This window comes from Artemia franciscana, chromosome 5 (genome assembly GCF_032884065.1).
Source record: "Artemia franciscana chromosome 5, ASM3288406v1, whole genome shotgun sequence".
Taxonomy (NCBI): Eukaryota; Metazoa; Arthropoda; class Branchiopoda; order Anostraca; family Artemiidae; genus Artemia; species Artemia franciscana.
The window spans coordinates 20,193,899-20,219,346 of NC_088867.1; the positions used below are offsets into that span (position 1 = coordinate 20,193,899).

Here is a 25,448-nt window from a genome sequence, read left to right on the forward strand (position 1 = left end):
CTTTAAGTGGAGATAAATTCAGTTTCGCGAGGGCTTGATCATAGGGTATGTCGTGGTTTTATAGTATAATCCTTGTGTTGCTCTTTTCTGGACGGACTCTATGTCGCCTAATAGGTACGCCGTACGGATAGCAGATGGACCCCACACCGGGTACGCGTGCTCGAACAACGGGCGAACATAACACATGTAGGCGTGGAGAAGCCTTTCAGTATCACACCCAAAACGCTTCATTTTAGTAAGTGTCTGAAGACTTGCATTAGCCTTGTGGGCGGTTGAATTGATATGGGCACTGAAACTGCAGTTACTAGTGAAAGTTACTCCTAAAAAACAAAAACATACCATATCTAGAGACTTTCAACGTAGGACGACTTTAAATGGCAATCGTGCTGCAGTCGATCCGCTCATCGCCCTGTCATAACATTTTTCTTTTAAAAAGGTGTCAGTTATGTGGAATGAGAGCCGTGAGGAATAAAATATTATTATTATTAATATTTTTATTTCGTTCACAATCGGGAAAGGGACTAGGGACATGCCTATATTCCCCTTCAGAGGGTTGAAACGAATTATCTTCGACTTGGCTACGTTGATGGTAAGGTCAGGACTTGAGCATTCGGTATTTAGCTGATCAAATAACTGGTCTGAAAACTGCTTTGTTATGATAGTGTTTTCGACTAGATAAGCGAACACTGTAGACAGATCATCTACAAACTTATAATGGCCGTCGTGATAACTAAGCAGGGACTTAATTACAGTCAGGGAAATTATTCCAACTAATTTCGTGCCTTGTGCGGCCCTGCAAGACGTATCTGACCAGGATGAATGGCACCAAACCGTTCGCAACTATGTAGCTATTTGTTGAAGATGCAGTTGTCTTTGGGGAACAAAGATTGTTCAAGTTGGAATTTTTACGGACGGAAAGTATTGTCAAATTTAACTAGTCAGTTTTGCTAATTTATTTTTACGATTGAACGTGGCAACACTGACGAAAATTTGGCTTTGCCCTATAAAATTCATAATTTTGAAACTACCAAGAAAAATCTTCGGAAGTCAGTAGACCTAAAAGGGATCTTTATTGGTCTGTTGCCTATTGCCGCCGTTAAACGCAAACAGATAAAAAAAAACTGAAAGCATGGCAATGAGTAGAAAGCCAGAAGAAAGTAATACCTCTGTGCGTAAATTTGGCTTTTTCCTATAAACTTCATAATTTTGAAAGAACCAAGAGAAAAATGTTAGGAAGTCAGCAGACCTAAAAGAGATCGAGGGAAGGAAATGTTTTTATTTTGATATCCTCGTTACTTTTAATAATACCTGAAATGATTTACTGGACAAGATTAACAAATTTATGACTCGGTTTAAATCCAGTCTGCCAAATTAGTAAATTAAATAGAAATTGTATTAAGTAGAAAAAGGTCATTAAGTAGATATTGATATGGAAAACATATTAAAAAAGAAAACACTTGGATAAAACAATCCAACTAAAATGAACATATTGAAAAGAGATAAATACATTAAAAGATAAATCTAAGAACACTATTAATTAATCCCAATAATTAATAACTGAATCAAAAGACTGTTCAAAAATCTGTTAATTCCTTTCCATATCGTTATAATTCCAAGTGATTGTTTTGATTTCTTGCCCTTTTTTCTTGGAAGGCGAAACTTTATTAGGTTGTGAGGGAAGCCTTTTTAACTAATTTATAGATTAGTTAGATAGATAGATAATTTTTTATATGCAACAATTACATAGATAGATATGACGAACCAGTGCACATGCCTGTTCGCATACTTTAGCACTGACAATGTCACAATTTTACGCTACGAGAATAAAAACTAAGAATAGGTATTAAAAAAAAAAGAAAAAAAAAAAAGGCTAGAGCACTGATAAAATAGAAACAAAAATAAACCAAGCCAAAACAAATACATGCCTACAGAATCAACATAAATATACAAAAAAAAATAATTCCCCACAACACATTAAACACAAATCACCTAATCATTTGCTATTTATTTATATGTTTGAATTATTAGTTAATAAATAGTCTTATTTTATTAAGGCGATAATTCTGGTGTCAGGAAACTAATTTATGCTTTCCAGGCAAAGCTGCTGCAAAGGACCTCATTTTAGGATTAAAACCTGTCTTCTTTAAAAGATAATTGTAAGGTAATTAAGCTTTAAGAATAGTTTTAAGGACTCTTCTTGAAATTTCTCTGATTTCATATTTATTTCCATCAGATAGGGTATAATTACAGTAAGCCCAATTTTGCTATGAACGAAAACCTGAAATGAAATTAAAACTGGTTTGTTTTTTTACATTTAAGTTTGACTAGTGCTTTCCTGGAAGCATTTTAGGCTGCAACAATTACGAGCAGCACTTACACCAACAAAGACCTAGCAAAAATTATGTAATTACTGACAGTATGACTCCCTGGCCCTACGAATCACAGGTTCAATACACTCTACTTAACGTATGATGAGTGAATGTACCAAAAATGATGGCGATGCAGATTTATTCCGCCAAGTCTATGCGAGTTTGTTGAAATGTATCAAAATTTGTATTGTGAAGGATATAGATCGTATTTAAGATGTTTTTTTTAATGAAAATATGGTGTTATTTAATGGATGATGTAATTTTAGTTGTTATGTAGTCGTAATTAATGCATTTCGTATATGATGTAATATGATGTAATTTCGAATAGATGTTATTTGAAAAATGAATTGTTAGTACCAAGGATACTGGAAAAGTAATTCTAATTTGAATTTGTTTAATTGATTCTTTTAATTTGTTTAAGTGAGAAGTTGGACATCCATATACGTCCTAAAATAGGAAAATCGGGATTCTTATTTTTAATGAAAATGACCTCCATGCGCAGTTATGTAGTTTTACGCGTAGCGGGTACCTATTTTAAAAATACGAAAATATGTTAGACAGAAGACAAACACTGCCATAAATCTAAGCTATGGAGTAATGTTGACATAATTGAAATTATTAACGGTTAAAAACTTGAAATTATTAGTTAATTGACTTACCCACAAACATATTTTTAGAAAAACTAATTGGGTCCCCCTATTGAAATGTCAATAGAATCATTATTTTCTTCTGGTTTAAAATATCTCTGTTATTTATTTTTACTTTATTTTTTCTTTTATATTCCTCCTAGCCCATGTTTGTTCAATAGCCCGGCTGTACCAACTTGTGGATTGATATATTGCTTGACGATCAGTTGGAGATAAATTGGTGTTGTAAACCTTTGGTTGGCTCTATTTGTAAATAAGGAAAGTTTCCGCTTATTTCTTTTCAAATGTGCCAACAAAGCAAGGAATTTACGCTTTGAAAAAATCTTAATAGTTGTGTAATAACCAAAATAAAATCATTGAAAATACCGGTAGACATAAGATGGAGGTTAACAAATTTCTTCATTTTCATGTCCTTAGTGTTTTAAAATAAAGCTTCATGTTAACTATATACCACAAATATTCAACTATCTTGCATGTCCACACTGAACAGACACCCTGTGTATTCAAGAGTAAGTTAGCCTGTTTTATATCAACAGGAATATCTATTTAATGATATATTCTCTCAATTGTGAGAGGTCTGATGTTCACCACCACATTACTCGGATACGAGGTAATACTGAGGTTCCTCGATTAGTTTCAAGTTGGTTTTGTTTTTCACTTATTTACAGAGCTTCAGAACTTCGGAATAAGCTGAGTATAGATATTAAGGAAATAGGTAGCCCTGGCCAGTTTAAGTCTGATTTACGTGTGGGGTTGCTCGGTAGGTATGCTTTCGAAACAGATTAATTAAAATAAATTTTACATAGGCTATTCATTTGTAATATCTATGTATTTTTTTGTTTGTTATTTTTCTTGTCTTGGGGTCACGCAAGGTAAAGTATTGTTTATGTTTTTTGTTGATGTTGATTTCGGTATATGGTCTCATTCTCCATATTTTCTCATTCTCCATATTCTCTCTTTATTTCTCTTGAACAAATATATATATATATATATATATATATATATATATATATATATATATATATATATATATATATTATTTTCTTTGACAAAACCCTCACATATTTATAATGCCAATTTCACTCTTCAGCAATTTTAACTTGCTAAAAAAAATTTTGTCTACTCATATTATTTTATTCATTGGCTGGTCCCATTCTAAAAGTTTGATACTTATATTGTGTGACTGCCAAACCTGCCAAAACATATGAAGAAGTGCAAGTTAAGTAATAAGACTTAGAATCTGCCGTGTAAAAAAGTGGGGTAGCATAGTAGCAATGCTACTTGGCAATTTTCATGGTCTGGTGAAATTTGTCAGCACATACTGTCTGAAAATACCATTTTTACATATAAAAAATACTTTTTGCTCAAAGAAAAGCTGTCAAAACACAAGTTGTGCAGCTAAAGTTTCTGCATCTTTTGGAATTCTGTTAAATTCTGCTACTGACAGCTTTGGAACTTTTCCATGCCTGCTTATAATTTCTTGAGGTTTTGTTTGAATGGAGTAACCTGATCCTGCTTATAAAGAGTTTGAAGTATTGTGAGAATTCAGGGGAAAATTTCCCTCCCTTGCTTGGTACCCTGGGTCTTTTTGTGCAAGTCATAAAGAGCCAGTTTGATCCCTCTAAGGGATCTTTCAAATCCTTTCATTTGTCAGAAGTTTTGTTATGGTATTTATGCAAAAACTATCAAATCTTGTTTGAAGAGTGTGACTAGGGAACTCGATTCCTCTTCCAAACACACATAATACTGGTTTTGCACCAAAACGTTTTTTTTTCAAAGGTACTATATAACATCTTGACAAAGAAGGCAACAAAAAAGATAATGATTTTGACCCCATAGGCTAAAAAAGGGGAGGCAAAAACAATTGTATTCTGGAATTTTTGTTGTAGGGAAGGGCTTGAGTTAGGATCCTATTTTCCTATTTCAGCTGGAAAAAAGACTTGTTTTGTACACGATTTATTTTCTTTTTGACTATATAATTCTGCAACAAATGATAGAAATCATTTAACCATGATCTTAATCCATCCCGCGGCCTGTATTTGTGGGTTTGGTACTCCCCCCCCTCCAGCTTAATTTTTGCTCGGAATTTTGAATAAGAAAATGCCTAGATAGAAACGAAAAGCTTTTTTTTCATAAAATGGTGAAATAACATTATTGCACTATATATCATTTGTAACTTTCAGGTACGCTTCTTCAAATACAGCGTCAGCAATCTGCTATCCAAGCAAAGGCTCTACCTCAGTCAGAATTAATCTTTCAAAATCCAAAAGGACCACCGATTCAATCTGTTTCTTCTGGAGAGAGTGAATTACTCCAACCAGGATACAATATCGGTATATCAAGAACGCCTCAAGTTTATTCTAACGAAACTGAAAAACATGTACGCCCCACTTTTGCCACCTCACAAAATATTAGCAGTGATGTAAATAACAGCAGTATTAATTATAGTTACGAAAGAAAGGAAAAACTAAATCGACTGTCAATTCAACCGTCCACTATAAACAAACCTGACTTTGCAGCAACTACAGGTCAGGATTCTGTTTCTCAGGCAAATGCATCTAATTTTCATACTAGTGAACCATCGTATAACCAGACTGGTGTGTGTAATTTATTCAACAGTCTGCCATCAACTAGTCAATTACAAAATGTATGTAATCCAAGCCCTGATCTATTACAGAGGGCTCTAGTGGAGTCTTCAACTTTTTCTGATGCTTTTGATGACTTTTTCTGTGATGATTCTATCTCTTGTGGTGAATTTAGTTCAAAAAGAAGTGAAAATCAAGAAGCCTTGATAAATAACTTAAATGATACTCAAATTGTTCCTCAAATAGGGAATGATTTTAACAGTGTAGAAGATAGGGCTAAAATTACACAAAAGTGTAATAATTCTAAGCGGCCGCTTTCATGTGATAATGTTGTTTCTTCATCTTGTCCAGATAGCACTAATGTACCAGACCCAATAGTTATTGCACCTCAACCCTTAGAAAACATCTCTAGTGATATTAGATCCCCTGTGCCATTAAAATGCAATACCATGTCTGTATCATCTGGATCTAGTGACTTAGCAGATAAAGTAGTAGATAAACTTATTTCATCAGCTTCCCCTAAAATAAATACTTATAAAGAATCTGTGCAACCATCTTTGTTGTTTACCGATAAGCGTGTTTCCTTACCTTTGCCAAAAGACACGCCAAAAGAAGACATTAGCAACAAGAACACGGAGCCTGATCGGAAAAAACCTCGTCCAACCTATAGTTATCTGGAGTATGCCGCAAAACTGAAAGCATCACAAAAGTTAAGGGCCACCAATGGTGAAAAGCCAAGATACAAAATGGTGCTTCAAAAGGCTGGTGAAAAACCTGCCTACCAAGTGTCTCAAGCTGATTCATCTACGGATAGCAAAACTTGTACTGATGTTCAGAAGCAAGAGAGCGAAGAGAAGATAGATGTAGTGAAGCCAAGCAAAGAGTCAAGAACAAAGTCATTCCAGGTACTGTGTTCTTTTTTTAATCACTTGTGAAGAAGAATTAAGTTTTGTCTCTCATTATACTGGGATGACCCAGACCATTTTAACCAGAACATTTTAACCGGAACATTTTAACCAGAACATTTTAACCGGAACATTTTAACCAGAACATTTTAACTGGAACATTTTAACCAGAACATTTTAACCGGAACATTTTAATCAGAACATTTTAACCGGAACATTTTAACCAGAACATTTTAACCAGAACATTTTAACCGGAACATTTTAACCGGAACATTTTAACTAGAACATTTTAACCGGAACATTTTAACCAGAACATTTTAACCAGAACATTTTAACCGGAACATTTTAACCAGAACATTTTAACCGGAACATTTTAACCAGAACATTTTAACCAGAACATTTTAACCAGAACATTTTAACCGGAACATTTTAACCAGAACATTTTAACCGGAACATTTTAAACCAGAACATTTTAACCGGAACATTTTAACCAGAACATTTTAACCGGAACATTTTAACCAGAATATTTTAACCGGGACATTTTCACCAGAACATTTTAACTAGAACATTTTAACCAGAACATTTTAACCGGAACATTTTAACCGGAACATTTTAACCAGAATATTTTAACCGGAACATTTTCACCAGAACATTTTAACCAGAACATTTTAACCGGAACATTTTAACCAGAATATTTTAACCGAAACATTTTCACCAGAACATTTTAACTAGAACATTTTAACCAGAACATTTTAACCGGAACATTTTAACCAGAACATTTTAACCAGAACATTTTAACCAGAACATTTTAACCGGAACATTTTAACCAGAACATTTTAACCAGAACATTTTAACCGGAACATTTTAACCAGAATATTTTAACCGGGACATTTTCACCAGAATATTTTAACTAGAACATTTTAACCAGAACATTTTAACCGGAACATTTTAACTGGAACATTTTAACCAGAACATTTTCACCAGAACATTTTAAGTAGAACATTTTAACCAGAACATTTTAACCAGAACATTTTAACCAGAATATTTTAACCAGAACATTTTAACCGGAACATTTTAACCAGAATATTTTAACCGGAACATTTTCACCAGAACATTTTAACTAGAACATTTTAACCAGAACATTTTAACCGGAACATTTTAACCGGAACATTTTAACCAGAACATTTTAACCAGAACATTTTAACCGGAACATTTTAACCAGAACATTTTAACCGGAACATTTTAACCAGAACATTTTAACCGGAACATTTTAACCAGAACATTTTAACCAGAACATTTTAACCGGAACATTTTAACCAGAATATTTTAACCGGGACATTTTAACCAGAACATTTTAACCAGAACATTTTAACCGGAACATTTTAACCAAAATATTTTAACTGGAACATTTTCACCAGGACATTTTAACCAGAACATTTTAACCGGGACATTTTCACCAGAACATTTTAACTAGAATATTTTAACCAGAACATTTTAACCGGAACATTTTCACCAGAACATTTTAACTAGAACATTTTAACCAGAACATTTTAACCGGAACATTTTAACCCAGACCACTCTGCTGTAATTTTGAGACATTATTGATCTGTAGTCACACTATCAAGTGAAATATTTCAATGCTGTCTTGTGCATTCATTATGAAAATTGATCCATCGATTCGAAGATTGAGAGACGTCACATTATAGTACTAAAATAAATTACTGTTTTAGATTAGCATTCGCAAAAAGATTTTTCTGCTTGCTACAGCATTTTCATTATATTAATTTTGCAAAATTATGATAGTTGCAATCTGTGAGCTAATAATGACGAAGACAGCGTGCGTATCAAAGGCAGATTAAGAGGGAAGAGACGCTTACCTGGGGGCAGAAGCTTCAGGGATGCAAAATTTTAAATAAATAATCTAACGGTTATATAATTTTTTTTTTATTAAAATAAAGTAGAGGGCGCAGTTGACTAAATTTTGTTAATCAATGGGAATTTTGTTAAAAGTTGGCCTGAAGTTTTTTTGGAGATACGGTGAGGGGCTGGGCACTAATCAAGATATGGCCCTATGTAACTTTTTCTAGTATCCTAAGTAGGAAAAAAAAACTTAGCTAAATCTATAATAATTGTTTATGTTCATAATGATTTGTTCACTTTAAAAGGGTATTGCAAGTTACTAGCTGGATGCTAAACATTTTTTTTTTCAAGAATAGTCTCTGTGTTGCAGCATTCGATTGAATAATGATTCCTATGTTCCTATAGAGAGCGTATAATTGGAATTTCTTCTTATAACAGGCTTGTGAAGAACATGAAGAACTGTTTTATCAATTAAGGCATCAATCCATTATATCAGAGTCATATATGAAGCTTCGTCGTACAGTTTCGATTTTAGATAAAAAGCTCTAGGTTCTACGTTTTGGAATATATCTCTCAATATGTTGAAAAAAAATACGTAAAATACGTTAAATGATTAAAGAATGCACATACCTTGAGCTTGCACTGGGGAAAAATTGTCTCTCTATTCTATACATTGCAAAAGCAACCTGAGTGAGATCTTTATGTACCAGCCTCACCGAGTGAGACCATATTTTACTTTTTCTTCCTTTGCTTTTTACAGAACTCGATGTAGATCTTTTAAGTGGGTCTAGACGTTTTCTCCCTCTGGAAAATCCCCCTGTCAAAAATTCCCCTAGGATTATTCTCCCCTCCATTTTCTCCAAACGCATCCGATCAAAGTTTTGAGATAGTCATTTTGTTCAAAATTGTCCAAGGGTCTTACAAACATGCCTCCAGGTTTGACAACTGCCCTTCCAGCCGCCGGGGCGAGGGGTACATACAAGTTGCTTATTGTTAAGATATAAGGTTTTTATTTGAAAGTTGATGGTGTAAACTTTGGAGGGGGGTAGATGCCTCAAAGGGTGCATTTTAATGTCAAAACAACCTAACTCTCATTAAACCTTCAGATAAATACAGAATTAGTTCTAAGGAAGGGGCTGTGGGGAGGTTAGACATTGATAGGTAATCTCTTTTTATTTCTGTGAATATTTCTGGTCTAATTTGTTATTATGAAAGTAAAAGGTAATACTAAACCTCAGAATCGGCAGAATTTACTCCATTTTGGAAGGGGACTGTCCCTTACTCATCCCCAACCTCCCTCTCATGACTCTAAAAACTTGGGAGGATGCTCATTCGATCGAAAAATAAAAGCTGTAATCCTTTTTTTTAAGTTGAAAGTGATTGGTGACCAAGCAGCCCCTTTTATTAAGACTTTTTGATTTATGATCATTTTATTACTTCTAGGACATCTAATCGGCATTTTGAGTTACTTGTGTTTTATCTGTAGCCGCTCAGTTTCGTGTGTGGGGGAATTATGGATGTGAATAAAAGTATTTTATTTGAATTTTTTTAGAAGATATGCTGGTCCTCTACTTTTTCATTTGTTTTAACATCCAAAATCCTAGATTAAATCTTGACTTGATGCTTAGTAAGAGTTTCTAAAAATGAAGGTCAGCTCCAAAAATGACAAAAATGTTTAGCCGTAGAATGACAAGTTACTTTTTTTTTCTAAAGCTTGAATTTGACTGGGCACGCACTAAACTGTTCTTAACCCCCCTCTCATACACTCAAAGAAATCGCCTAGATTTCTTGTTTGTTTTTTTTATCAGATTATAGATACATTCGTATGAAACCCAGCAACCCGTCTGGTTCATTGCGTTATCTCTACTGTTTACTCAAAGTGCTTGATAAATTTGGCTTCTGAACGGTTCATGTGTTGAGACTTTTTTCATTTACATCTTTTTAGATTAAAATTACAGTTTTTGGATTTTGTAGGCTAATCATGCTTTTAATCAGATGTTTTATGTCTTATTTTCCCTTTGCTTTCAGGTTAAAGCCAAGCTGTCTGTTCCCCCTGGTACTTCAGCTGATGTCTTTTCTGATGCAGATAAAAAGCTAGTTGCTCCTGTTGTTGAGAATTTTGCCAAGAAACTAGCGCAAGTGCCGACTGTGGACGTTTCTAAACTAGAAAAGAAAAGTCCTCTCCCAGTACCTAAAGGCCCTCATATCGTTTACGAAGTGACATCTGCCGATGGGTTCTTCTGTAGATCCCATGATATAAATGAGGTAATTATATATCGTCAGCCATTGAAATGGAAGTTGTGCAATTCAATAGGGTTGTTCGTTCAGGTTATACCTTTAGTGGGGGGGGGATTAATATTGTATGAATTAATATTATATGGTTAATATTATATTCGTTCAGGTTATACCTGTAAAGGGGGGTATTAATATTATATGAGTAAATATTATGTGGTTAATATTATATTTGTTCAGGCTGTACCTGTAAAGGGGGAGGGGGTTAATATTATATGGATTTTTCAAGCAAAAGGCTATAAAATCTGCATCAAATGCACGGTCACACATTTAAAGTAGCAAATTTCTAACATTTTCTTGTGGAAAAGCATTAAAGTAACAGTTGGTTAGATACCGACTGTTTCTGCAGTATTAAGAAGATTTATATGTAGCACGGATGCCCTCTGCAATGGGATTCAGTTTCTATTTCCTGTTCCCTCAATGAATACACCTCTCCATGTAACTCGTATATCTCAACCTAGAAAACTGAACATAAGACTATTTATAAGGAAAAATAGCTTAAGACCATGAAAATAACTTAAGGAAAAGGTTTATTTTAAAATCTAGGGGGCATGTCCTTCCCCTCAATTGACGTCACTTCTGAATTTTGTGTAGTGTAGGTATATTTAAGAAGATTTTTTTTTTTCTTACGGAGAAAACTGTAAGTTATTAAATTTTTTAGATATGTACAAACTCCATCATTTTTCTGTGTATCTTTTCCATTGATATCTTTTTGTCCGTTTTGCGTAGCTCAAACAGGGCTTGTTTTTGTGGATAATAACACGAAACGAGCTCCTTTTTGTAAAACATAAAATTTCCCATAAGATTTCACATAAATACATGAATTGGTGCTCTTTCCTTGAACGTTCGCTTTTTATTCTAGACAATAGAACATAAATACACTGACACAAGTAAACTGAAAGTGAAGTTCAATATTACCTTGTTTCCTAGTGTAGTGCAGCTACAACTCCTAACGATTTAAAAAAAGTTAATTCTAGAAAAAATTGTGAGTCTTTCTTTTCTGCTTCTTCTCTTGTGCGTTTGCGATTTAAACAACAAGATAAGTGTTAACGTTTGTTGTAAGGAGGAAAAGCCTCTGTTGTGGCACGTATCACAATATTTCTTACAGAAACTGAAAAATAAGAAAAGGATACGAGTTGTGTGTTAGTAAAAAATAAAAATAAAAATATATGGTTCACAGAGGCCAAAACTATTCCCCATTATTTTTACTAGTGATGGAAAGGTCTGATAAAAGAAGAAAAAAGTTAAAAATTTGTGTTTATAAGGAAGTATGGGCAAAACTGTACCTTTTAATTGCAAGTTGTAACTTGCAAGCCTGTGGTTCATAAAATCCATGAATGCTCTAAATTTCAATAATGCTGCTCCTCTAGAATGTTTTTAAGGGTGACTAGCTCTTACGAAGTGAATAAAGCGGAATCGAGCATAACCATGGGCCGTACAAAATTCTTTCGTTGGGAATATAATTTTTGTTGTAATCTTTATTCTTAGGTTTTAGATTAAAGATATATGAATTATTGTTCCGCTGGTCCCTTAAAAATACAAAATAAAAAGCCATCAAAGTGCACAGGGAATAGCAAAATAATAATTAATAAGCATCTACATATTGTACTGTATAATATGTCTTAACGAATTGTTTCTGAATAATTGATAAAAGAAATTGATACATTTGTTCCTGAATATTCTATCAAGTCTGTTTTTGTGTATAGGTGTGGAGGCAAGTGTTGTTGGCAGTCCAAGAAGCCAGGAGGGCTCATAATATACCCCAGGTGCCTAATTCAGACAAGTTTGAAAAGAATGGTCTACGAATGACTGGAGTTAGTCATAAGGCTGTGCAGTATCTTGCGGAACAATTACAAGGTTAGTTAGAAAACAATTTTGAGTGTTACTTGGGATGACCTTGTCTTTTCTTAGTACCAATAGTACTGTTAACAATTTTCTGCAGCACCAAGCCGCTTGGGGCCAACACAGCTGCGCACACTCCTCTATCCCAATCATCGCTTCATATTTCCCCCCTCCCACCAAGTTCCAGTTTCCTTTGTAGCCTTCTTTAGGGGGTTTCCCTGCTTTACATTTGGCCCTAGATGGAAGACCGAAAAGGACGATCTTTGGCACTCTGTAATTCGTTATCTGCAAAACGTCCTAGCCATCTCAGCAATTCTTTCATTATAGCTCTAAGTGGGATCGAATCACGTTTTTGGTACTGCTTGTTGTTCGACATACGCTTAGTCAAATACTTACCTAAAACCTAGTCTTCCATTTACTACTACTACTACTACTAACAACTCACTGCAGCTCCAAGCAACCTGAGGCCAACACAGCTGCACATGCCTATCTTCCATCCCAGTCTATTCAGAGCTTTACACCCTCCCAAGAAGTTTTGATTTCCTTTAACTCCTTTTATACGACCTTTTCCATCCCGTTCGGGGACTTTTTGTTTGGCCTCCATCTGCAAGACCTGTTATTTTCATCTAAACCTTTCTCTCATTATAGCCCTAAAAACTGGCCTGTCAGTCATTGCTTAGAATAAATGGTATCGTCGTGGCAAAAAAGAAAAGGTACATCTAAAAATTTTATAATTCTACAAGATAGCGAAAGTAAGATTTTTAAACTCTTCATGGGAATATGTTTATTTGAGGATTTAATTGACAAAAATCTAAAAATGTTTTGTCTTGAATAAAGGAGATTTATTTTCATATAAACTGAATAGTTTATTTTGGAAGTCTTTGAGCAAGAGGCTCTGAAACCTTTTTATCTCAGTAGTCGCCGTCTTTCCTACGTGACGTGAAGGAAATATTCCTCTATAAATGCAACCAATAGGGAGATATCTTTTCTTGTGATTTTTTTTTGTTTAGACATGATAATACAAATTAGTTTGTATTTTAGTGTTTATATTATTAAAATAAGTAATCGTCAATTACAATTTAGTGCTTGGACTTCTTGTTGGGGTTTCAGTTTTGAGTCTGCTCAAAATGCTCTTAGCCACGGCTTCATTGAAGATTAGTGTAATATTTTGTTTAGATTTTTTTTTTTTACTTCTTTTTTTTCTTTTCACCATGAATATCTGAAAGAGCAAAAGTAGCTTAGTATTGTTGTTACCAAAATACATAACTAACCTCAAATAGGAATATATTTTTACTTTATATAAACTAACAAAAATTGACTTAAAAATTTAATTTAAAACTAAAATCAATGGATAATTATTAATTAATGTGAAATCATGGTTGCCGATTTTGGTGTTTATCTATATTAAGTTTTACATTTGATTTTGAATTTGGATTGTGAGTTGAACATGGTTTCTCATTTTCTCTTTATCTTCAGTATTTTTATTTGTATTATTATTCCTTTTTTCATTACTTTTATATTACTACTTAGCACTGATTTTTGAGTATAACTCATTTTGTAGGAAGTATTTGTGTGAGTACTTTATTTTCTGTTGTATCATGTATTATAGTGTTAATTTGTCATACAGTGAATTTAATATGAAAATTGAAAGAACTTGACTGTTTTTAGAACCTAATAGTAGTTCCTATGTAATATCTAAACGGTCAAACTTTTTGCTGAAAGTTCCAAATAGTTTGTATCCCAAAAGTTCCAATAGTTTATATAATAGACAACAGTTTATATTTAAAAGTAGAATGAAATGCAGTATTTTGTTCGGTACATGTCTGTTATGGCACCCATGTTAAGTTCTTCATCCATTGACGTACTTTAGAAAAAAATTTCTTCATTAGTTTCTTTCAGCTTAGCGTGAGACAGGACAAAGAGAAGTGACAGAATAGATAGGAAATATAAAATTGGGCTATATATTTACATATTAGGGGGGAGGAGGTAAAGTATTTGGATAGTGTTAAGTTAGAAAACAATTTGTACTTCAAAATATGCAGAATAATTGTACCTAACACATTTTGCATGCAGAACCGCTATACTTAACCCTCTCCCCCTCTAATTTGCAAATATATAGCCCAAATTCATTTCTAAAGTATTATATTTGCATCATATTTTGTGATGCTTCATTAGGATTAGTCAGAGAAAAAGGTTCTGCTTAGATGAAGAACTTGACATAGGCGCTATAGCATTCAAGTACCTATTATTCTTGTGGTTTTCCTCCCTTTTTTCCTTTTAGCCCTTAATCTAGTTTTCTTAAGTTAAACCTATTTATCTACTTTCCAGGGGCGAAAAAATGCTTGAATCATAAATTTAAATACCACTCTCCAGAAAAGGAAGAGTCCTTTGTGGAGAATAAATATGGGTGCGCTCGTTCTCAACCCTATCTAAGCCGGAATCCACATGACATGTTTGGATGGTTGACGTCTCAGCACCGACCCAAACCCCTTCCACCTCCCAACTATCTTGTTGAAGATGCTCAAGCAACTGTCTCAAGGTAAGCACTTGTGCTTGGTTGTTCTAGTCCAGTTTTGCATAGACATAGTACTTACCAAATATAAAGTATGTAGCTCAGTTTTTTTTTTTTAACTTAATTTACGAGACAACAATGCTGAAATATTGTTACCTCTTGTTTTTCTTGTTGTTTTTGTTGTTGTTGTTTTTCTAAAGTCTCTAGTTTTTTTGTTGTTTTTTTCTAATTTGCTTTCAATGATCTAAAGCTTTTGCTCATATTTTGTCAGGACTCCCTTCTTTGGAAAAATTTCAAAACTAGTGCCAAAAATAGGAAATTATTTGAATAATTTAAGAAAATGCAAAAATAAACTATAAGAACCTTCATGTTTTAAAGGGCAAATTCCCCTTCAGACGTGCCTGAAAGTAGCATATTCGTAAAACACAGAAAGTATTTGTCGAATATTCAGTGACGTATCCAGGATTTTATATGGAGGGAGGGGGTACAAAAATCAAGTAAGATTTTTGGGGAAAATCAAGGGGGAGGGTACACATCAAGGATTTGTTTATGTGATGAATATTATATGAACTGTGTAAGTGCTAGGGCAAAAATAAGCGTAGCTAAAACAACAATCTAATTGACTGGTACAGCCTTGTCTTTATCATGGCTTTTTCAGGCGAAGTCGCCCTTGCTTTGACACTGGTATTATAAAAACCGTTTTTAAAATTGTTGGGTGTGTTTTCGTTATATTTTCTCTCTCTTGTTCTCGTTAAGTTTTGCGTTGAGCGGAAAATAAAAGAACCAATTTAGACAAAAAGATACAATAGGTATTTGGGTTTAGATTTTCTTTTAAAGTATCCTAAGTTCCTGATGCTAAACCTATCCTAGTTATAATGCTATTTAAAAGTCATTTCCTATTCAATAGTCTTTAAATATGTTTATAAATCGCTATTTTTTCAGATAATAAATATGGTTAGAGAACACGTAACATGAGACTTTATTTAAAATTCGATTTCCTTCGTCAGAAGCTTTTTATGCCAAGTCAGTTGATTTCCCTAGAATCTCCTGCGCGATGGTAGAAATAACCATGTAGTCGTCTTTCTAGTTTTCCTTTGATTTTGTAGATTGACTTCAAATTTTTGATTGAATAACTTTTCTGACAATCTAATCTTATGGTTCCCTAGGATTTAAGATATATATTATGTTTGTTTGTTTTTCGTTTAGATAAACATTGTTCATTACAATGTTCCCCTCTCTTTTCGTCTCTGTTCTAGGGAATCTAGCTTCCCCTTCTAGAATCCAAAAATTTGTGTTTTATGTTATTCCCCCCCCCCCCCTCGAAAAAAATCCTGTATATTTGCCTGCGTCACATATTTACCGTTTTTGGTAGAGGTGCATCTCAACTTCTTCATTTGCCTAAATTTTCTGTTGTCTCGAACACTGACTCAATGCCTAAGCCCCCCCCCGTACGATGCTCTTATTGGGCTGTATGGGATGGAAGCCAAGATTGAAATGCTTCACTTTTTTACAGCACAAACAAACAAAAACTGCTTTTTTTTTAGATAAATTCTTGGGATAAAATTTTCCTAAATTAATCAAGCAAAAAAGAAAAGAAAAAAACAAGAATATGTATCCTTAACTGACTCTTTGAATCAGTCTTTGGCTGTGCTAAATGTTTGTTTACAGTCACATGTTCACAAAGAATTGAACTTTGATAATATCACGTATAAGAAAAAGCCTTCGACTTTTTCTTAACTAGATATTTTAAAGTGATAACCCCAGTTGCAACTGACATTATTATGTAGTTTTACTTTACCTACACTCTTTAATCCGAAAACAATGTTCTATTCATATTTTTACCCAAAAAATGGCTCCATATTTTCTTTTTGAAGTTTGACACACTGAAAATTATTGGCTTGAAAATATGAGTCACGACTGAAAATATGAGTCACGAATGAAAATATGAGTCACGACTGAAAATATGAGTCACGACTGAAAATATGAGTCACGACTGAAAATATGAGTCACGACTGAAAATATGAGTCACGACTGAAAATATGAGTCACGACTCAAATATGAGCTGGATGGGTCACGACTTGGAGAAATTCGTTTTTCCGAGATCGGTTTCAACTTTTCCTTGTTCGTACAGTTTTAACCACACATTGTAATTACAATACCAATTACTACCGAAGTCTGACATTCCCCTTGGGGAATCAAGTTGGGAATTAGTCCTTGGGAAAATCAGTTGATGTGAATCACACGGGGCTTGAGAAACTGCAGCCAATTTTGATACGTATATTGAATGGTAAATGAAGCCTCACGTTAAGCGTCCTCTTTCATAGTTAATGTTGTTAAACATCGATTCATAAATAAATTGGAGCATTATTAAAATGGAGTAAGTTTTCAGTCACTCTGTACACCAAATTAAACTGACTGATTTTTTTGTAGTTCTTCTGGGTAATGCTGTACTACCAATGCTGCTGATAAATTTTTATTTTATCAAGCCTCTGTTAAAGTGCTAAATTTCTCCTTTTATTGAATTTTTCATACTCTACCCTATTTGAGTTTTGAATTCGTCTTTTTTTGTAGTCTTTATTTATAATTATGTTTTATCTCTATTTAAATTTTAAGTTCAATCTTTTTTTCGTTTTGGTTTTTAGTTAAGAGCCATGTTAAAGCGATAAGAATCTGAGTCCCTTCAATTTCTAGCTTTCTTTAACTTACTCAGAAAAAAACTTCTTTTTCTTTTACGTGTTGCACTAGACGTTTTTTTAAGATAAGTTTTCTTCATAATTAATTAAGCATACAACGCATCAATCCTCCAAACGTTCTTAGGCGGGTAAATTAGAGGAAAACATACAATCCATTAAAGCATTAAATAAATAAAAAAGATTTTAAGGATGGTAACATCGCTCACAGAAAAAATGAATATATGTAAAATCGAGTAGATTAAATAGACTTCGATCAAGTACAAAGGATAGCAGTAACACTCTATTGGCAGATGGTCAAGCAGGCTCTTAGGCACCTAGCTTTATTTTATGTGAAGTCATAGCCCACCTCATTTATCTCTTGTAACCTTTGAAATTGTATGATGTGATAAGAAATATCACCAATTACAAAGCCTGGGCTGTAATAATATTGAAGTGACAAAATTCCTTTCAGCAATAGTCATTAATCCTGATATAAGCCTCATAAGATGACTGCGTGGCATTGGTTGCGGACGATAACATGGTTATCTAAATATTCTTGTGTACATTAATAAGAAGAATAAAAACATTTTTCCACTGCCTGAGATTTAAGATTTAGTCGAGAAAAATTCATAGTAAAAGACAATTACATTAAAAAAATTATAATTTGCTTATACATTTAGTTTAAAATATAAACTTTGGGAGAGTAAGCCTTGTTTAGCAGTACTTAAAATGGGTGTATCTATACAACTTCTTTTTGTTAATTCTGAGAGACCAGCTTTTCACTGTATTTTTACGCAATCACCTTTCAAAATTATATATTTTTATAATGTTTATGAAAACTACTGATCCAAGCCACGCGGCTAATAATAAATCAATATTTAATATGATTTTTATTTTGTTCCTCTCATTAGTCATGACAAATCACTTCTTTCCTCACCCGGAATGTGTTGCTCGGCTTATAGATGCTTCACAAGAATAGCTGCCATGTTTTCCTCAAGTCATGCCTACAGAGGGGCGAGGAGTCCCCTGTGGAATGAAAATAAAGCATTTAAACTAAAATAGCATAAAAACAGTACCAGACAATCGCCAACGAACATTATTTTGTACGTAATAATCCTACTATGGCAATTGTGTCCTAACCCCCTCCCTCTAATTGGGCGAGATATAGCCCTAGGCTATATAAAAAGTTTTGTTGATTCTGTGTTTTTGATATATATATTGACATTTTTTTCGCGTTTTAAACCAGCTGTTGGTGAGCAATGAGTATAAAAAAATAATCCAAACCAACAGAATCAAAAAGCTCTCTATTTTGCCTAGGGCTGTGTGTGACCCTATCAGGGGATGGGAGGCTAGTTTGCAAATTCATGGAAGTGACAAATATATTCGGAAGGGAGTGTTAAATGATACTACTGCTTTATTTTTATAGTCTTTAGCTCAGAACGGATCATGCACAAGATTGTAACCATTTAAAGTAACTAATAAGCAAATTGCAGGATTTTTTTTTTATTATTAAAAAAAAGGAAGAAGAAAACTACGGTTATCTAGAGTCATCTTTAAACACGTACCATATTGATACAACATACTTTTGCATTTATCATTGATATTTTATCTCTTAGGAACGCGAATTTCATTCAAATTTCACCTCTGTCGCAAGTATTTTACCCATAAAATCTTATCGCATGCGCATATTTGACAGGATTTCTTATTCCTGTTTATTCTTGCCTCCGTAGTGAGAAATATTTTTCTGCATTAGAGACTCTAGTATTCTTTTCACTCAGCGAGCAAATCCACCGTGGAACGGTTTTTACTAAGTTACCCTTAGTACTTTTTGTGGACAATGATGCCAAGTAATGGAGAGGACATGGGCAGACCCTCCCCATTGATTTTGAACAATACCTTTTCTGTATCTTCATTTTTTTAATTGAAAAAACCTTTTCCCCCCTTAGATTTTTAAAATATAACTTCTATGTCCATTTTTTAAATAAAAAAATCCTTTCCCCTCCCCGCCCCCCATTTTCGTAAATTGGAACGACTGCTTGTGATGTATATTAACGGGAATTACTTTTCGGATATCCCTCCTGTAAATACAAGCTCTATCCTCAGGTGGATAAGTAATTTATTTTAATTGTTTGGTATTTACGTTCTATTGTTTACTTAACTCTAATAAATAAATATCCTTCTTCTTTTTTTCTATTCATTGCTTGAATTTAATGTTCTTTTAGGAGATTGGCTGTCAGCATTAACAACGACCTACCGATGTCAATGAGATATAGACAGTTGCGGCAAACAGTCAAAGATATAGTTGGAGTTTTCAGGTATTTCGCTTATCCATTTTTTTCATTCAGTTCGTCTTTTTCTCTTTGAATGATTCTCTGCTCTGAAGTGGGTGTTAGATGTGTTTCGTAAGAAGACCACGCTTGCGTCTAAATGTAAATATTGGACTACTGGTCAGGCCGTACCCCCCCCCCCAAGCTGCGAAAAATTCTGGATATGCCCTTGATTACTGGTTTACATTTTGCCTATTTCTCCGTTGTGTGTTTTTTAGTAGACGAATGTCATTTAGTATAGAATGTCAAAGCCAAGATTTACGTTCAGGCGTAAACTGTAGAATTAGAAAAATACAAAAAACGCCAACCAGGTAGTATGTTCTGAGACTTGCTTCCGTGTTTTCTGATACCGAAGGATTTTGGTAGTTACTTCTGTTCCTGTGTTTCTCTAATTGTATCAATTGCTGAATAGTTTTGGTTTCAGAAAAGACTAAATCGAGTTCCAAAGTTCGGGAATGAGGTATGTGAAAATCAGACCGTTAGTTTCTCTATTTAGTACGAAACAAAATGAGCAATTTGTCTGTTTGTATTACCGTCGTGGGCAGAACCATAGGACGTATCTCTCATTTTCATAATGTTACAGAAGTTTCAAGATAATTTTTTACCTTTTTTAGAAGGATTTAGGTTTAACTTATTTAGGTTTACAAAAGGATTTTTTTCGGGTGGAGGGCTTCCAGAGGGATTTGTTTCGCGGGAAGGGGTTTACAAAAGAAAACTCGAGAAAAAACGCATCAATTTTTTTTATGTTCATTTTTGTTACGTTTTTACGAGCTGAAACAAACTTTTCGAGGGAGAGTTCAAACGCCCTAACCCTCCCCCCTGGATACGGCCTTGGTTTGTAAACATTTGATCCTCTTAACCCTTTTAATCTGTTTACATGTACGGTTGGATCAACCGTACACATCTTGTTTGATATTCAGTCACTCAAACGAGTACTTGAAAATATCCTTAGAAATTCTCCTAGGTAAGATTTAGCATCTTTTTTCGATTATTTGGATCTCCCAAGCTTCAGAATCCTGCTAGACACCTGTCACTACCGTAGCCCCTAGTATACTGTCCTTAGTTACCTTTCTACTCTTTCAAGACTTAACTTCCTACTCTTTCAGTTTTCATCAACTGTGAAAAAAGACATACTACACCTTTGCTATTCTAGTTATTAGATCTTCAATACGTACATTTTCCATACTATTAATTCTACCTTGGCCTCAATCTGTCAGTCTTTCCGGTCGATCTAACATTTTTTGTTGTTGTTTATTTCCTATTTAAGAAACGTTGTCTTCCTGACCTTTTTTTAAAACTATTATTACACCCTGGGGCCAAAATTCGAACCAACTAATAGCGATTCCTACTTCAACCACGGCAATATTGCTTTTATACATTATAAATCTAGTGTGCCATATTATCATGCCTGCGAACTTTGCAGGCATGGTGGTACACATGTGGGACTTACCTGAGTTTCGACTGGAGGACGTCCTATCTCCAGTGGCATCATTTTTCGAAAATTTAGGGGGGGCTAAATCTTTTTTTTTCAGTAACTGGAGGGAGGGGGCAAATTTGTCATTTTTCGTTGAAAATGCCAAAAAAAGGTATTTTCTGAAATCTAGAGGGCGGGATTAAAATTATAGGGTAAGGGCATGGCCAATTGACGGACATGCCCTGCCCTCCAATTGACGTCACTGCCCTCCAATTCACGTCGCTGCCCTCCAATTGACGTCACTGCCCCTCCCCAGTAAAAAGTAAAAACTAGTAGTTTTAAATTGTACTTTTTCTGATTTTTGTCAGTCTTCTAGGGCATGTTATTTTGACCCCACCTACCCCAAAAGATTGGACCTTTCTGCCCCTATTCAAGTATTGATAAAGCATTCACTGAAGCTTCTCTATTATCTTATTAAACATATGTTCAAAAACTATAAAACTCGGGAATAAAGGGGCTCTGAGACTGCACTTTCTTTTTTAAAACTATTTTTCTTGAAACTTTTACTTGTTTCCTTTTAATTCGAGGAATTTAAAAGATAAGTATATAAATTAGAAAAAAACTCTAATAAATCAAGAAAAGCATTGGCTTACGGGAAAAAAGCACACACGCACAAAACGACACATTAGGCCTAGAAAAGTATGACGAAAAATTGAGTGTTCATTATATTCTGTAAAAATGGGAAAACATTATTGATTGAGAAAATATTCTTAGATTTACGGTAAATTATCAATATATTCTTAACTATTTCAAACTAATTTTTAAATCTCATTCATCAATGGGCTACGCGAGGGCACGGGTTCGAGTCCTGGTGTTGTTGGTTATTAGGTTTGGAATTGGGGTCAGTGGTGTAACTTTGTAAGTCCAGCCAGAGTCGACTCAGCTCTAAATTGGTGCCAGTAAAAATCTGGGGAAGGTAAACAGGTAGGGTGTGCGAAAGCACAGGATGGTTGGGTCCCAACCCCTCATTGTGCTTCCTGGCTTTAGGGCCCCGAAACGGAGATCAGCATCGTCGGCAGGGACTATAAAGTCAAATGCCGTATTCTTTACTTTTTTTTAACATTCATCAAATTAATTCTCACTAATTTTAAATCTCAAGACTTATTCCTACCTACTTTAAAAAATTCGAAAGCCAAGTAAAAATTTACAATGCATGGAATCAAGTGGATAGCTTTCATTTACCTTGGCAGTATTATTAGTAAATACGGCGGGTCCAATCAAGGAGTTAAAAGTAAAATGGCCAAGGCCCAGTGTGTTTTTTACAATTGAAAAAAGGTTGAACGATTAGGAAGACATATCTACGAACCAAGATTAGGATTTTTGAAGCTACGCTGATGACGGTGGTCAAATTTGGTTCTGACGCATGGGCAATCGGAAAAACGGAGGAAGATTTGCTAGATGTTTGTCAGAAAAGTTGTCTACGGAATGGTTTGGGTTCTTGACTGTCTGATCGTATTTCAAACAGTAGACTGTACGAAAAGTGTCGTTCAATCTTGCTTTCTAAGGCTATAATGAGAGGAAGGTTGGGATGGCTAGGGCACGTTCTTCGAATGAAGGATGACAGCTTGCCAGCGATTGTCCTTTTCGGCCAACCGTCACGGATTAAACGGAAAACACGTTGTCATCGGTTGGGTAGGAGGATGCCATAAGGAAAGATTTAAGGGAATTGGGAACTTCCTGAGAGGATGTAGAGAGGGAGGCTTTTAATAGATTGTGGCGAAAGAGGCGTGTGTAGCTATGTTGGCCTCAGACTGCTTAATGCTGCAGTGAGTTTTTAGTATTATTATACTCACCGACAGGGCTGTTTCTAGGTTTTTTTTGAGGGGTGAGGGGGTTACAAAAACTATACAAAAAACAAACACTTTTTTTCAAATCTATTTTTGCTACTTTTCTTTACGAGTCGTACGGAAATTGCCGTGGAAGAGGGGTTCATACCAGGTAACCCCTCTGCAAAAATTGTGGTTCAGTCCCGCTCTCTAGGGCTATAATGAGAGAAAGATCGAGTTGGCTAGGACACGTTCTGTGGATAAATTATGACATATTGCGAAAAGTTTTCTTTTTCTACTTACTGTCTAGGGCTGAACGAAAAGCAGGTCGTCCCCGGTTGCAGTGGGAGGATGTCGTAAGTAAATATTTAAGGGAAATGGGAACTTCCTGGGAGGGAGGATTTTAATTGGGAGGGAGTAGGAGCGTGGGTAGCTGTGTTGGCCTCAGGTGGCCTGGTGCTGCGGTGAGTCGTTAGTAGTCGTAGTAGTAAAACCCAAGAAAAATTGTAGATTCTAAGTTTATGACAACGATGGTTCGGTTAAATAACATATGGTAGGGCCACACTGCATTAAAAAGAAAAATTAAAATAGCAATAATAAGTACCACGTAGTCGTATTATGGATTCAAATGCTTTTCTAATTTTTTCTTGAACATGAAAAGCTTGTGCCGTCGTAGTATCTTGACCTTGGAGCTGGAATTTTTGCTCAAATCAGTAGCTTCTTCACCTTTCTCAAAAATTGTATTTATAGTTTTCACGGTACTTGTATCATATACCCCCTGCAGCTCAAGAGGTGAAGTTAGGTTACACCTAATAAAACATACCTAAGTATGATAAAAAATATAATACTTTGGAAACAAATTTGCGTGTTAGCGGGGGGGGGGGGTAAAATACAGTGGATCTAAATGTGTTAGCTACAATTGTTCTGATAAAGCGAAAATTGTTTTCTGACTTTACACTGTTCAAATACTTCACCCCCCCCCCTAATGTGCAAATATATAGCCTAAATTATATATTTGCCGTCTATTTTGTCACTTCTCTTTGTCTTTTCTCACATAAAGTTGAAAGAAACTAGCGAAAGAAATTGGTTTCCAGTCTGTCAATGCCTGAACAGCTTGAGCTGCGGGGGGTATATCATACAAGTACCGTTTTCATTATTACATCTCTAACTTCTTATCCACCATAATTCTTTTCATGAAATATCCAGTTACTTCGCTTTCTAAAAATCGTATTCATAGTTTTGATTATTACGTCTGTAATGTCGTATTTGCCGTATTTCAAAAGCTCATTTACCGTGATCGGAAGCCTTACTCTTTGTCAGCACTTTTGATACCTTTTATTGCTCTTATCAGTAATTAAATAAAAAAAATACAATTTTTCTAAAACTGAAAGTAAGTAGTAACATTAAAACTTAAAACGAACAGAAAATTATTACGTATATGAAGGAGGTTTCCCTCTCCTCAACACCTTGGTCTTTACGCGAAAGTTTTTTAGCAATCTTAAAAAAGCTTCTAATTGTTCTAATTAAACGACCCTTGTGTTTCAGGAGTCGTTTTTAAATTACTGGGACACAATTCAAACTTTAGTGTAAAGAGTGAGGTGTTGAGGAGGGGGGCAACCCCCTTCCCATGTGTCATAATTTCTGTTCGTTCTAAGTTTTATTTTGCTCCTTACTTTCAGTTGAAAAAACTTGTCTTTTTATTTAGTTTCTGATCGTTTTTTAAATAATGCCAGGAAATCTGGCCCCAACTCCACGGAGAAATATTCCTCCCCGCGGAAATACTCTCTAGACTATTCAATCCCGGTGAAAATCTACCCCGGGTGTTTACCTTTAGCAGCTCCACAAGTAAAATTGAGGTGGAAAAGAGAAAGCAAGACAACCAAAATGAATTTTACATAGGAACTCTGGTGAATTCCCCCAGTGTGTAATTTCTCCTGACAAGTTCACCCCCTGGAAACTTCCCTCCCCATGGAAAATTCTCTTGTGGAAAAACCCCGGCAGAAAATTTGCCCCCCCCCCCCACCCAAGTATTTATACAACCTTCCCAATAACAAATACTATGCGTAAACAATGGGTCATTTTTTATAACTTAAAAACCTTTTTCCTAGGACTATGGGCGGGGCATGCTATATTCAAAGGCATAATTATTGGGTCTTTCAACTGTGCTGAACAAAATGGCTATCTCAAAATTTTATCG

At 34.7% G+C, this 25,448-nt stretch overlaps 1 protein-coding gene across 1 annotated transcript in view; it reads left to right on the forward strand.

The window, feature by feature from the left end:
- The window catches only part of LOC136027077 (histone-lysine N-methyltransferase trithorax-like), a 136,027-nt gene that overhangs the window by 103,970 nt on the left and 6,609 nt on the right, over positions 1 to 25,448 (forward strand). Inside the window, exons 15-19 of the mRNA XM_065704016.1 lie at positions 5,200 to 6,506; positions 10,395 to 10,631; positions 12,365 to 12,515; positions 14,829 to 15,039; positions 19,907 to 19,999. Coding sequence (XP_065560088.1) covers positions 5,200 to 6,506; positions 10,395 to 10,631; positions 12,365 to 12,515; positions 14,829 to 15,039; positions 19,907 to 19,999 — 1,999 coding nt within the window. The remainder of the gene's footprint in view (positions 1 to 5,199; positions 6,507 to 10,394; positions 10,632 to 12,364; positions 12,516 to 14,828; positions 15,040 to 19,906; positions 20,000 to 25,448) is intronic.